At 37.4% G+C, this 14,361-nt stretch overlaps 1 protein-coding gene across 18 annotated transcripts in view; it reads left to right on the top strand.

Annotated features, from left to right (window-relative positions):
* dlg1a (discs large MAGUK scaffold protein 1a) overlaps positions 1 to 14,361 on the top strand; it is a 110,081-nt gene continuing 95,720 nt past the window's right edge. For 4 of the 18 annotated variants that reach the window (XM_057338638.1, XM_057338633.1, XM_057338632.1 and 1 more), the window contains exons 1-3: positions 8 to 533; positions 656 to 787; positions 4,359 to 4,525. In XM_057338638.1, coding sequence (XP_057194621.1) covers positions 515 to 533; positions 656 to 787; positions 4,359 to 4,525 — 318 coding nt within the window. In that variant the 5' untranslated portion in view covers positions 8 to 514. Of the gene's footprint in view, positions 534 to 655; positions 788 to 4,358; positions 4,526 to 6,295; positions 6,415 to 14,361 lie in introns of those variants that run through there. The other 14 variants (XM_057338643.1, XM_057338642.1, XM_057338637.1 and 11 more) reach the window with 5 other exon arrangements.

Genomic DNA, 14,361 nt, shown 5'->3' with positions numbered 1-14,361 from the left:
TTTGCAGGAAAGTTTGGGAATTTCGCACACACTGGAAGAAAGAGGAAGTGTTGCACTGAAGAAGTTTCGATTACGGACGTGTGCGGATCCAGGACGCCGGGCAGGAGGAAACTGCAGAGGAGTGTGGACGGGAACCCCTTGAGAGTGCACGGAGTAAACTTTACACGTTAAGAGTGACTATTAGCCATTATTTCGGCCAGTTTTTACACTGAGTGCAACATATCGGGACCAGTTGTATATATGTCTCTCAACTCCTGTGACGCAAACTGCTGTTCGAGTTGGCATTAGAAGATTTACTCCATTCGTTCGTCATTGAGGAAAAACTTGCTGAAGTTGTATGAAAATGTGTTCGTGGAGTTTTACCGCAGCTGACATGTTATGAAGGATGACAGCAAGCGGTCATATATAGTTTTGAGTGGGTTGGCTTACAAATCAAACTGACTCATTCATTCCAATGGTTCACACCAGTTACCCCTTAAGTGTGGGACGTTTCTGTTTTTTTTGAGTCTTGACAATGCCGGTCAGAAAGAAAGGTAAGATTTCTACGAAATAGATTTTGTTGTTAGCTGGGAGTGACTGTAGGTAAATATCTTGAGTCGTCTTGTTTTGTTTCGCCAGTGTTTCACAGCAGTGTTTTTTATAATGAACTTTTCAGATGCTCAGCGAGCGCTACAACTTCTGGAAGAGTACAGAACTAAACTCAGTCAGACTGAGGAGCATCATCTCAGACTCTCCATTGAGAGAGTTATCAATATATTTCAGAGTACACTCTTCCAGTCTCTCATTGGTAAGTTAAACTTGCAATTGTTTTTCATGATTCAGTTTTTTACGATTTTTTTCTTCCTTACCACACAAAAGTTGAATGTAGGGTAAAAAATGAAAAAGTAATCAAGACCTGTCAAGCTCCAAAATAAAAAAGCATCACCAAAAAGTGACCCGAAAGGATAGACAATGTTTTAATACACATTTTTGTTACAGTATATATGGTTGGACGTCTGGTTTAAAGCAATAAATAAAGTGGTCTTAATATAAAAAATGCACATACTATATTCCCTGTGGACATAAAAAGTTAACCTCTGTATTTGCATGCACCCCATGCACGAGATTGCAAAAAGCTCTAACAATACTTGTAAATGATAAGTTAACATTCATTATTTTTGCTGTTACGTGCTTTGAACTGTACCATTTTCTCACTGGTGAATGAGACATGAGGTCATTGATGTTAAAGGGGTCATATGACACGGCTAAAGCGAATATTATCGTTTTAGATGTAATGCAATGTGTATACACGATTTAAGGTTAAAAAACGCTGTATTTTCCACATACCGTGCATGTTTGTATCTCCTCTTTGCCCCGCCTCTCTGAAACGTACAGATTTTTTACAAAGCTCATCTCTCTGAAAAGCGAGGTGTGCTATGATTGGCCAGTTAACCAGTGCGTAGTGATTGGTCGAATACTGCAAGCGTGTGACGGAAATGTAACGCCTCTTACAATATTTGGAACATCAGGTTCCAAAGCAATTGTACTGACAGGCACGCCCACATTACTTGCGTATACATTTGGGCGGTCTTAGTCAAATCATACCACGAACTGAAGTGGATTTGTGGGGGTGTGGTTACACGAGGCGTTTCAGGCAGGTCTGGGTGAGAATTCGTTTTTAGATAAAATGCATCTTTTGTTCCGACACTTTAATTTTTGCAATTTTACGTGTCTTCTAAATGCATGGGCAACTTATAACGCACCAAAGACACAGAAAAACACGTATTCGCGCTATATGACCCCTTTAAGGAGGCGTGGCTTTGGAGAAATGTTCCCTCTTCTGTTTTAAAAGCTAGCTTGCTAATTCTAGGCTCCATAAAAGTGCCTACCCTAGCTGTAAATCATACAGTATTTTTCTTCATGCTTACTGGATTATTAACTTGGATTTTTAAATTGAAGTGATTTGCATTTAATAATTTCATTCTGTTTCTCTCACAAAGCTTTGTATAGATTCATATAGCTTTATAAGTCTTGTAATATAACTTTTATATAAAAATAATCGAATGTAATATAAAGTCATATTGACTACTTTTATTAGATTTTTAGAGTGCGTTTTTGTCATTTTGGAGCTTGACAGCCCTACTTATTATTAAATACTGTAAATCTGTTTTTGTGTTTTATGGAAGAAAGTGGTAGAAGTAATTTTTGTTTTGTTTTTTAGATGAAGTGCTCTTTTAGCATTTGTCTAACTTCCGCTGTGCTGAGACTCGAAACAGGGGCCGGTTGCATAAACTGCTTAGACTAGAAGTTAGTCATCAAATTTTTTTCTTCAAGACTGGTCATAACTTCTTTAAATCAGTTTCATAAAAATTGGGCTAATTGAAATAACTAACTAATTTCTAGTCAGTGAGACTAGTTGTTAAGACGCTGTCTTATAGCGGCTAAATTTATGCAACTGGGCCCAGGTCTCATTTCACCATAATGTGGTTTTAAGTTCATTAGTTCAGTTCATTACAGCAGTTTTGGCTTTGTTATTTAACTTCAAATAAATGTGTTTTTCAAACTTTACTTAGAGAATATAAGACACCACTTGTAATTTCTTGTAAACTTAAAATTTTAAATAGAGTTTTGTGTAACGTACCCCTTTAATTTTTGTTGATTTTGAATAATCTTAGTGTTTCCTTTTTGGGCTAGATCATTTGGGAGTTAAACCAATTAAGATAAAATGGATGTGGAAATAACAGATAAGCAATTCTCTGGTAAAAAGCATAACCACAGATAGTAGAAAATATATTACTTTTAATATTTTTGTGTGTTTGTAATTTTTTTGTATACCGCTTTATTAACAGTTTTGGAGTGCAGGGAAACCAGCTCCTTTAAATCAGTCACAGATGAAAGATGTGGTGAAATTTTTAAGAAAAGGATTTACTACCAGATATACTTTCTGGAATACTTGATTCATTGAGAGGCAAATGCTTCAGTGCTTCATTATGCTTCTGGTTATGCCACGCTCAGAAGTTTCCTACCATTTTTTTGCATAATTTGGCGAACCCCAAACTGAAAATTCTGTCATCATTTACTCTCACTCATGTCATTTTTAAACCTATTATGCAAAACAAAAAAGAAGATATTTTGAAGAATGTTGGTAACCGCCATTGTTCGGTTATCAACATTCGGTTACCAACATAATTTTCATTTTTTGCTGAACTATCCCTTTAAGATCTGTTCTGAATCTGGGGCAGTTTTCCAAACAGGGTTTAAACCTAATCCCAGACTAAATGATAATAATAAATGTTGGAGACCCTTTAATACATTTCAAGACTCACTGAAGTGCTGTGAAATTGGATGATTTGTTTGATATGTTGACTTAATTTCCATTGTAATGGGAAGAGAGGGTGGGACATATGAAGTTGCTCCTCTCTTTTCAAAGTAGCCAAGACCATTTAGTTTACCTCACACTTGATGAGAACTTGAAGTGCAGAATGATGTCATAAAAATCATTGATGTATATTGGTGGAAGTGAGAAAATAAATTGCTTAGATTTTCTGAATGTGAACTTAATTTGTGCCTAGTGTATTGGCGCGTTTCCACTGAATAGTACTGCACGGTACGGCGCGGTACAGCTCACTTTTGGGGGGTTTTCCACTGGGTAGTACCTAGTACCTGATACTTTTTTTAGTACCACCTCAGTTGAGGTTCCAAGCGTACTGTACCGATACCAAAATGTGACGTGTTTACACACAGCTCACTGATTGGGAAGAGAGAATCATTACCAGTGTCTTTGGATTTGTAACACATGAATAAGCATTTTAATACGTAATATTGGCATTTCGTTATATGCTTCATGACAGTAAAGTAGAGATTGAGACCCTTAACGCAACGCTAAATGCTACATTATCTTACCCTCTTGCGCCGTCGAGCAAACCAAATGATCGTTGTCTTCTCTTTGCTGTAATGTTTCCCAAACTGTCTGGTATTTTAGCAGCATTTTGTTTTGCTGCCATCCTCCGTCGATATGTGCCATTACTCCTGTGTTGTGCGTGTGTTTGTCGCATTCACAATGATGCTACGGCAGACTGGCAGTAGAGGCGGTGCAACCATGACGATGAATTTATAATCCCCACCCACTTTGAAGCGGTACTAAACTGCTGTGGAAAAGCCAACTGAGCCGAAGTGAAATGAGCTGTACCGAGCCATGGAAAAGCACCATATCTGAAGGCCTATAGGCTAGCTAACCTTACAGGGAGTGTCAGGCTATTTGATATGATGCATATTTCTATTATTAAGTCTCAATTGCATTTTATTATATGGATTATAAAATGTATTGGTTTGATAATCTTATGTTAATGGTAATCTCTATGCAACCTGAATCCTTTTAGATATCCAGGAATTTTATGAAGTGAGTCTGCAAAATAATGAGAAGTCCACAGAGGCTCCAAACCTTAAAACTGGAGAAGTCTTTCCTCCGGTAAATGAGTGGAATCTCACTAGCCCTACCAGCACCACTGTACCAACAGAAACTGTGCCCAGCAACCAAAGTGATGAGGTAAGCAGAAAACATGTTCAGCTGAAGCATATATGTTTTGTCCAGAACTGAATAATTCTTGTTAATTGTGTCTTGTATTTCTCAGTTAATGTTGGCCATTATGACATCATATGACAGCAGACTTACTAACCTGTTCAATGTTTTATAAAATGACAGTGTCAGATAATATTGAAAATAATGTGTTTATAAATGTGAATGGGCTGTAGCTGTATGGCCGCTGAATCATCACTGTATTGCCCTGCAATTACATTAGATTACCCTATATTCTTGTGAAAGCAGTAGTGTTCCTTAGAACACTAAAATAACTTTTCCTTATAAAGACTTGCAGTATAGAACTTAGATGTGGTTGGTATCTGTATTTTACTGTGCTGCTATATATGAGTTTCCCATTTCAAAGTCATGGCGATCAAAGCTGGTGAACCCAGAACATTACAACTTTGTCATTTTGTGCGTAAAAGGGACATGTAATGTCCCTAAATTAAACATGATGCGGAGCGTGTGAACATTTGAACCTAATGCAGTTTAAATGTAGACTTGCATATAAATAGGTGTGTTCTGAGACAAATTGCGTAACAATGTGGAATTATCTTTTTATTCAGTAATCTTATTTATTTCAAATTGGATAAGGTCATTTTCATTAAAATTGTTGCTAACATTCTTGAGATGGAGTAAAACGTACCTTTTTTGAGAGTCTGAGAAAGTTATAATATGGACGTCTCACTCTATAAAATGAAGTCAGAAATGATTCAGTGTTTGAATGTCAAATCAGTGTTTGAATGTATTATTATGTCTCCTCTGGCAAACAGGGTGTATGCCATGGTGTTTATTTTTTGTTAAGCTCTTTCAACTTCTGTTTCTCCCAAATGTCACAAAGATCATTGAGTCTTCCATTTAATTCTGAGCACTTGGCAGGATATTCAGAGCAATGTTTTTGAAAGCATCACATAATCACTGTGTTTGTAGTGTTTGTAGTTATATCAGCATAATTTGGCAAATAAGAACCGTGTACTAATGTTGAGTATGACTTTCATCTTGTTCTCAAGAAGATTTTTAAGCCACTTCTAACTAATAAATTATTTTTTAATTAGTATAACTACATTTGCAAACAAACTAATTTTCTAAACAGTAATTTTAACGTTATGTTCCTAGGGTTATTATGAAGTTTAACTTAGAAAAGGAGTTATATATGCTATAATGTAGGATTCCATGTGATTCCATAACATAAATTATGTGATTCCATCACATAAAATTCACAGTTTTCTCGCAGAAATTGTATTATAACTTGTAAAACTTGTGAAAGTTACCTTCTATTATGACAAATATGTAAATGCATGCAAGGTAAAACACGTACTCAACGGGCGCAAAAAATAACGTAATCAATAAACAAATCACCGAAGAATATACTATTGCCATACACAAGAATTTGGAAACCGAAGGGTTAGAGCAGTTCTGCCCTTTTCTTTGTATAAGATGTTTAGTGCACAGACTTTGCTGAGCTATTTGATGTGGAAACGAGAGGGCAGAGGCGTTGCGGGTGACTCTTCAGTTACGGTACCCACACATTGACGCGCAGGTCCACGTGGGTCCAGATGTGATAACAGATTACGCGGGTCAGTTTCCCCGCGGTGCCGCTATCAACTCTGCACGCGCGTCAATATGAGTGCAGGCGTTCTTCTCCTCAGCATCCCCAAAACACCGCGGCTCTACGGACTTGGATGATGCAGATGTGGTTTATGTCGACTGATTACGTGAACGCGTACGGTGTTTGCGCAACTGAAAGTAAGTTTATGTCGCGCGCATATTTTGGCGACAGGATTAAAGCGGCAGGAATGAGATGCTGAGAGATTGCGAGCTGAAGAATGGACTGTTTATGCATTGTTAGCACAAAGGTAAGAAGACATCTATATGCGTGTTTCCAATATCCTGGGTTAAATATAGTTAATTATAATAACCATGTATATTTACGATAAATAGATGCGCAACTCGACCACTCGTTTGAAACTAAACCATGTTTTTTTATAGTAAAAGTGTAATTTCCATGTTTTTAGCGGACTGATTTGAATTAACTTGCCAACAGATTTATTACAGTTATCATAATTGAAATATATAACGCTTGGTATATACAGTTTTAGTGTTTGGTGCTATGGGTTTAGTTTATGCCATATGCTCTATGGTCGTTTCAGAACGTGGTAAAAATATGTCCTAAATAATGAAATATATTAATAAATTACATAAAGCAACGCAGGGTGATTCCTAATCCACTGAGTTACTAATATATGAATACTTTTTACCCAGTCGGAGGAAATGATGTGTAATATGAATATATTGTATATATTGTAATATAAAGTAAGATACAGCAAGAAAGTGATTATATTTGGTATTGCCACGTGCAGTTGTCACTAAATGGATAGCATAATTTTTAAAGATGTGCTATTGGACATATTTATTAGTTTCTAGTCTTATGACTGATGCTGAATGTGGGATGCTGTAATGTTTCTTTCTGTCTCTTTGGGCAAAGATCTATAAAAGCAATGAGATGAGGGCTCCCATTTCAGTCTGAGACACGTGTGCAATACTCTATAGTTAACAAAAGAGAAGAGAAAAGAGAAGATTAATGACAGGGCGTTCCCCGTGTGATCGGAAATGCTGTTGAGTGGGTGAAATTTGTAAAAGGTTTTTGAAAGGTAGATGCAGTTTTTCATCATTCATTGCCAAGTTATTACTCATCGCCACAACAGAGTTGAGTAATGTAGGACTGAAGTTTTTGAAGACCTTGACATCTGGAGGTACTCAGAAAAATGCACGTAATGATATCATCATATACCAGGTTGATCTGTTTTTGTTTTGTGGATAAGTGTATGCAGTGTAGGATCAACATTTATCACAAGTACTTTTTGCAAGTGAATGCCGCCTGTGACACTTAAAGGCATGCACCTTAAATATGCAAAATTACTCCCTCAAAGCTGCTTTTCATACTTGAAGAGAGTTATATTGGTCTGGAGTGGCAAATGACAACATGTGCTTCTGCAAAGGCATGGGATTAATTCCTTGGGTGGGGGAAATCACCTTGGGTATCTTTTAAAGTCTAGCACGCTTGACCTTCCACAGACCTTCCTATGCGTTCAAACAGGCACACAACCACTAGCAGACCTGCAGCACTTGTTCCAACTATGGCAGTAATGCAGAAAATCAAATGGAGCAATGTGCATTAAGTAGAGAGTTCCTTTCTAGATTTGAAAAATGTCCACGATGACATTTTAAAATCTAGTGGGTCTTGCGCATGCATAAATATTTTTTTCCCCAACAAGAATGTCATAAAGTATTCAGTGTTAGTTTTGTCAGTATGCATTTTAGTTGTCCCCCATCTTCATAGGTTTGCCTTCACTGAGTGGTTTGCCCTTTTCAAGAGCATCTCTTTTAGGAACGTAATAAGCATGGTTTGCAAAGATCAGCCCGCTGTCTGTTTTAGGTGACTTAAAGTATGTTTTAAAGTGCTTCTGATGTCAGTCTTAAGCTCAGTTTATACTTGTGCGTAGGACCTACGCCTTAAGGGCGATTTTTACTTCTGCGTAGGACCTATGCCGTAACCTACGGCGTAGCCTACGCAGAGCCGCGTACCCTGTGCGTACCCTACGCCGTAGCCTGACGCGCACCTCTCCAAAAATGTAACAACACGTCAACTCAATTGGGACCCTACGCGGACCGCAAGCGCTGTGATTGGTCGGTTTGGCAGCATCGTACTTCCTTCTACGCATTTCTGGCATCTTCTTCTCTGGCGTCTTCTTCCGGCAAGTTCAGAGTCCACAAAAGAACAACATGGCGAGCATCGACATCTCTGGTTTCTAGCTTTTTGTTGAAGTGATTTAATTAAAAGTAACTGTTTTTCTACTTCGATCAGCTCCAACTCCGTTAAGATGCGATCAGCTTCTATCGCTTGCAAACACTAGCATACACACAAAACATCGGTGAAGAAGAGCAAACCCGTGAAAACACAAAGAGCCATCTAGCGTTTCGGCGGTGTAATTGCAGTACGACGCATACTCTCAACGCAGAACCATAAATGTTCACGACGGCGTCGTCTACGTACGTAGGCTACGCCGTAGGTTACGGCATAGGTCCTACGCACGACTATAACTTAAGCTTTAGCCTCTACGCCGTAGGCTACGTGTCGGTTTTAATTTATACTTCTGCGTCGACAGGCAATGACCACTAGGCGTCAGTGTCCACGCGCGTGTTGCTTGTGTAACCAAGACAAGAGCCGAAGAAGAAGCAGCTCGTTTGAGAAGCATTAGCAGTGATAGCGGCAAGTAAACAGTCACTTTTGTTGCAGATTTGAGATGTTAAATACAGAAGAACAAATAATTTACTTAGATAATTCATTCAGAAATGCGTTTGAGTAAACATGATGCTATCGCACATTTTTTTGACCTGAGGGAGGGGTTCAAACAGACCAATCACAGCGCTTGCAGTCCACGTTGAGTTGATGCGTTGCGCGTCGGGCTACGGCGAAGGTCCTACGCACGAGTATAAACTGAGCTTTAGAAGCATACAGGGAATCTACATTTCTCAGGTGTTGTAAGTGCTGAAAACAGACCGTGTTCTGATGTTCTTTTTTACTCCAAACATAACATAAAAACAAACATAGTCATAATTAAGTAATGCATGATTTTTTCCAACCTCATTTTGGCCCTTACAGAAGCAGTCTAGTCTTTGTGACTATACTATTATGATTGACAAACTTTTAATGTGAAATGAGTTAAAACGCCTACTAACCTACTTCTTTGTAGAGGTGCACCTAGGGCTGGGATGATATATATCTTGATGCACACTAATTATACCTGTCTAGGGAGATTCTGAAATCGCAAAGGTTTCGATTCTGTTTTTAATGCACAGCTCTTCCGTGAACTACGACTCTTTGATCAGTAGGAAGTACTACTCTATCTTAAATCACTACAAGATTGAGTCGTTTATGATGTGCATTTGAAAAAGCAACACTCGTCTAACATCATCATTATAAATACACTTTATTATCATGTAAATACCTGAAACGGTTTGAAGAACAGCAATAGAATATGACCATTGGCATTTCCTGGAACTACAGGTGCGTCCCAAATCGTGCACTTATGCACTATTCTACGCCATTTTGTAGTATAAATAGTGTGAGTAGTGCGTTCACATTGAAAATTCTCCAAAAGAAGTGCACTTTAAGTACCGGATGATGCACTTTTTCAACCGAAAATAAGAAGTGTGGAAATGTGGTCACTTCACGCACTCAACGGTCGCAGTTTCGGGGCTATCAGTCGGTGCTCGAGCAAAACTCTCCTGCAGAGTGATAACGCTTCAGTCTGATGATGACTAAAGTAATGCTGTGCAAAACACATGGAAACTACATTAAATGTACAAATTTATTTTTATTCACACTTATTGTGCCGTGCGACTGACATCATGTGCACTCGTCTGGGAAATATATATACTTCCAGTTAGTATAAAACATTTTAGTTTTCCATTTGGGACAATACTACCCTTCTGAAATTCATACACTACATGGTTGAGTGCATAGTGCATAGTTTAAGTGCATAGTGTATAGTATGTCAAGTGGGACACAACTCACGTTTGTAAATTGTACTTCTTCTGTGGCCCATATTTGGAGTTTCTGCGCAAGAGCACCCTCTGGCTTTCGGATGTGGCAGCATTTAACCGTAATTAATTGAGAAACTGAGCAGAAGGAATTGCACGATATATCGTCCCAGCCTTAGGTGCAACGATATATCGGCCAATAATCGGTATCGGCGGTATCAGTTTATTAAACTGATTAAAGCATTTTCACACTATCGGCTATTGGTCGATGATCAGGGCCGATATATCCTGTCAATCAAAAGATTACAGGAAAATGCAATTAAATTGTGCTCTGTATATAGAAAACGTTATGAAACATCACCAGTTTGAAATTAAATATTAATAGTCATTATATCAATTAATAACATAAATTTTTTGCTTTTACAATTGAAATATGAAAGGTATTTTTGGTCATTTTTCTCCTGGTCAGTTCGTCATTTGGTAGTCGTGTCAGAGGAAATGTGAAACCTTGTAAAAGGGGTACGATTGGACAGTGCTTACAAAGTACATTCTTCCACTTTGAATGATCACGAGATATCTTGTCATCCATGCTATGACCCCTTTAATGCATAAGTAACTAATTTAACCTTTTTTGGAAAAAATACTGCATCCGTTCTATTTTTAGCTAATGTGTTCACTGAACAAATTCCTCCACCGGTTGTGGACCTGCACAAGTGTAATCATTATAATTCTCATTTTTGAGAGCTAACAGTGTCCTAACTGTAAAAAACCTGATTTTGCAAGCTTCAGAACACAATGAACATACAGAACAACCAGATATTTTAGTCCCGCTTGATCCGTTGCTCTTGATTACAATAAGGTCCCTGAGCTTGAGCTCATCTTATTGGTCTTGTACAGCTACTTACAGTAGTTTTGCAAGTATAGGGCAGTTGTTTTACATTAAAACTAATTATGATTGATTGGTTAGCATTGATAATTACAGAATATTGAATTCTTTCCTCGTATGAACTTTTTTTGTAAACGTTTCAGCCTTGGCTTACCTCTTAAGCTTTAAGTAGCTTACCGTTTATCCTTAATTGTCTTTAGAATGACCTGATTTGAGTAGCTTCATAAATAAGCTGTGGAAGTATCAATGAACAGTTTCTTTACTGTTGGTTACTTTGTGGCGCCATTCTGTGAAGAATAAAGAGGACGACCTGACTAAATGGATAATTCAGACGAGGGACTGAATGTAAAGTATCTGGCATTTCTGGGACGACTTTTGAAAAGTAGTAATACAGGAATTGCTTGGTTATGTCACAACATATCCTGTTTTGTATATTTGTTTGGTTTGTTAATTGTATACAGTATATTATGATGCATTTACTGTTTATACTTTTCATAATATACTGTTATATGGTGTATACTTGGTACAAAGCAACTGTGGTCATACTGCCAAGAATCCAGTATTGTGTCTTATTACTGAAGTATGTGTGGATGTGAAAACATATAATTATTAGTGGCTGTTAACAATATTTCTGGAAATTTGGGATAAGTGATTGCACGATGAGGAAGTGATGTTGGTGCTTTTTGCAGTTTGGAGCTGTGCTTTTTTCTTCAGAATGTAGGTCTCCTTAGATGTATGATCACATGCTTCATGAGTCCTGTCTCTCACAGCCGTCTGTCAGCTGCAAATCTAGCACACAAGCTGATTTTCTTTTTAGGTTATTTAAATTTTATATTTATGCATTGTAGTGTTACTGAATGCTGTTTGGCCAAGATGCATTTACTGTAACACAAGAGTGATGTACAGTATAAGTACTTGGTTGTCTGTACATTAAACATGGGTACTTGCGTCATAATGTTTTATTGAAATAGATATATTATTTGTTATTTTATTATGTGAAATAATGTCAGCAGGTATCACAGAGGTCAGTGGTGTGAAAACGGGTGGGAGCCAGCGGGCTGTGCATTGCAAAAAATGACATTCTTGCTTAGCATTTTTGTCTTGTTTTTAGTAAAAAAAAACTAAAACTTCTTAAATCAATATCTAGTTACTTGACAAGAAAAGTGACCAAAGATATTTACTCTTGTTTTATGAAGAATAATATAAGATTTAAGTAACTTTATGGTCAAATTTAAGCAAAAGAATGCTGCTAATGGGGTGAGAAAAATAAACTTGAATTTAGTTTGACCTTTTTTTCAAATACCTAATTCAAGTTTATTTTTCTCACCCCAGTGGCAGATTTGTTTGCTTGTTTTTACCATAAACTTACTTAATTCTTATACTTTTCTCCTTAAAAAGGAACTAAACATCTTAGGTCACTTTTCTTGTCAAGAAAGTGCATCTTGATTTAAGAATGTTTAGATATTTTTACTACAAAACAGACAAAAACACTTAGTAAGAATGGCATTTTGTGCAGTGTGGCTGTGTTCTACACTTTGGCTTCTGCTGTTTATTTACTCACTAATCTCTCATTCACTTACATGTGGGATTATTCACTGCCTCCACATACTGTATTCACACACACTGTAGGATGTTAATGTATAATATACTCTTATCAATACTTTACATAAAATCAAATGTCTGTTGTGTCATTTAAACCCTTATAAGAAATGTAGAGTTCTTTACTTGTTGATCTATTCCATGCATTTACAATGAATAGGGGATGAAGCCAAACCAAAAAAGATGCAAAAGTGTTATTCAAGTAGTAAAACTTGTGTGGTCCAAATCTTTCAGTGCCAGACAACAGCTTTAATTTTGCACTGAAAAATAGTCATGAGTAACCGGAGGGTAATTGATGACAATTATTTTTTGGGTTGGGGTATTTCTATAAATACAGGCACACAGTACTCTATGTCCCGCACTTGTCTCTCATGCACACAGTGGCAAGCTTACCGTGTGGGCGATGCGTATTGGGACATCCAGTCTGGTTCAGTGAGATCCCCAGCTGTTATGTGTTGATTTTTATTTTGTTGGATGTCTGTTGGAAGTTGGATAGATTTTTTTTCTTACTCTCTTTTTTAGGAAGTACATGGCTGTTAGTATCGTGCATTGTGTCATATTTACAATAAGATAGTTTAACAATATTTTGAGCTAGTGCTGTCACAATATTAGGTTTTAACTGCAGGGTTACCGTGGTCAAAATAATCCACAGCAAAGATTATCACGAAATTGATCGAAATACCACATGTGGCGGTACAGAGAGAGTTTGAAACCATTGGGATTCTTAGTGCAAAATTTTGAAAGGGCCCCAAATAGTTTAAAATTACGATATGTGTAGAATTGACACGATATCAATAATCGTGTTTTTACATCATGGTTATTGACAATGCAATATTGTGGAAAAATAGCAAATTTATTTCCGAACCGTTAAACTTTTTTGTTGTACGTAAAATGGATAACATTCAAGGTTCAAGGTGAACCTTCTGTATGTAAAATAATACAAACGGAACAGATCTGTCACTGAAAACTAAATAAGAATTTTGACTAAAAATTAAGAAAGGTATTAAGACAAAAGCACTACATTGCTAAAAAAAATATTTTTTCAGTTATAGCGGTTCAGTTATAGCCAAAATCTTACCATAATCAATTCGAATCCCAACAAACCCAGGTTTGCTGGAGTCCGAACTAGAAAAATCACATTTCTCTGTAGTCTTTGCGTTGTGCTGTAGCTGAGCTGTTTTACAAGAGAGTCTAGCTCCAGTGAAGTTGACAGCATGGCACAGGCAATCTAATGAGACACCTGTGGTGAAGCTGGAGGCTGCCGCCCACCCCTGAGTGTGACCCCTCTGGACAGAGAGGAATAAATTACCTGTCAGCGTGTGAGTGTGTTGAGTAAGAATGCCTGCTTGTTTTGTGCTGCTGGCCATTGTGCATTGCATATTTTAAGCATCACGGCAGTCCTTGAAGTCGAGGGGACATTGAACAAAATCTCTTGAAATACAGCTGCACTTTACTTTTATACTGGTTGAGGTGCTGTTGCCAACAATGAATACAGAGACAGCGAGTACACATTGCACAGTATAAAGAATACTTTTTCTTGTCCCAGTTTGATGTGTATATAAATCAACCCTATATAAATACACTATTGTATTTATATATTGTACACACACACACACGCCATAGAATGTAAACAATGTGACTTTGTGACTCATTTAAAATGTCTCTGTTTTAGCGAAAAGTTGTAGGACTGCTCAAACATACAGGGACATGACTATGGGACGGGCCTACGTATCGGTGTCAACATTTGCAGACAAAGGTGCAGGGCGGGTAGGAA

This window comes from Triplophysa rosa, linkage group LG7 (assembly GCF_024868665.1).
Source record: "Triplophysa rosa linkage group LG7, Trosa_1v2, whole genome shotgun sequence".
Lineage (NCBI taxonomy): Eukaryota > Metazoa > Chordata > Actinopteri > Cypriniformes > Nemacheilidae > Triplophysa > Triplophysa rosa.
Note: the sequence above shows the minus strand (reverse complement) of the source record. Positions and strands in the feature narration are given on the sequence as shown.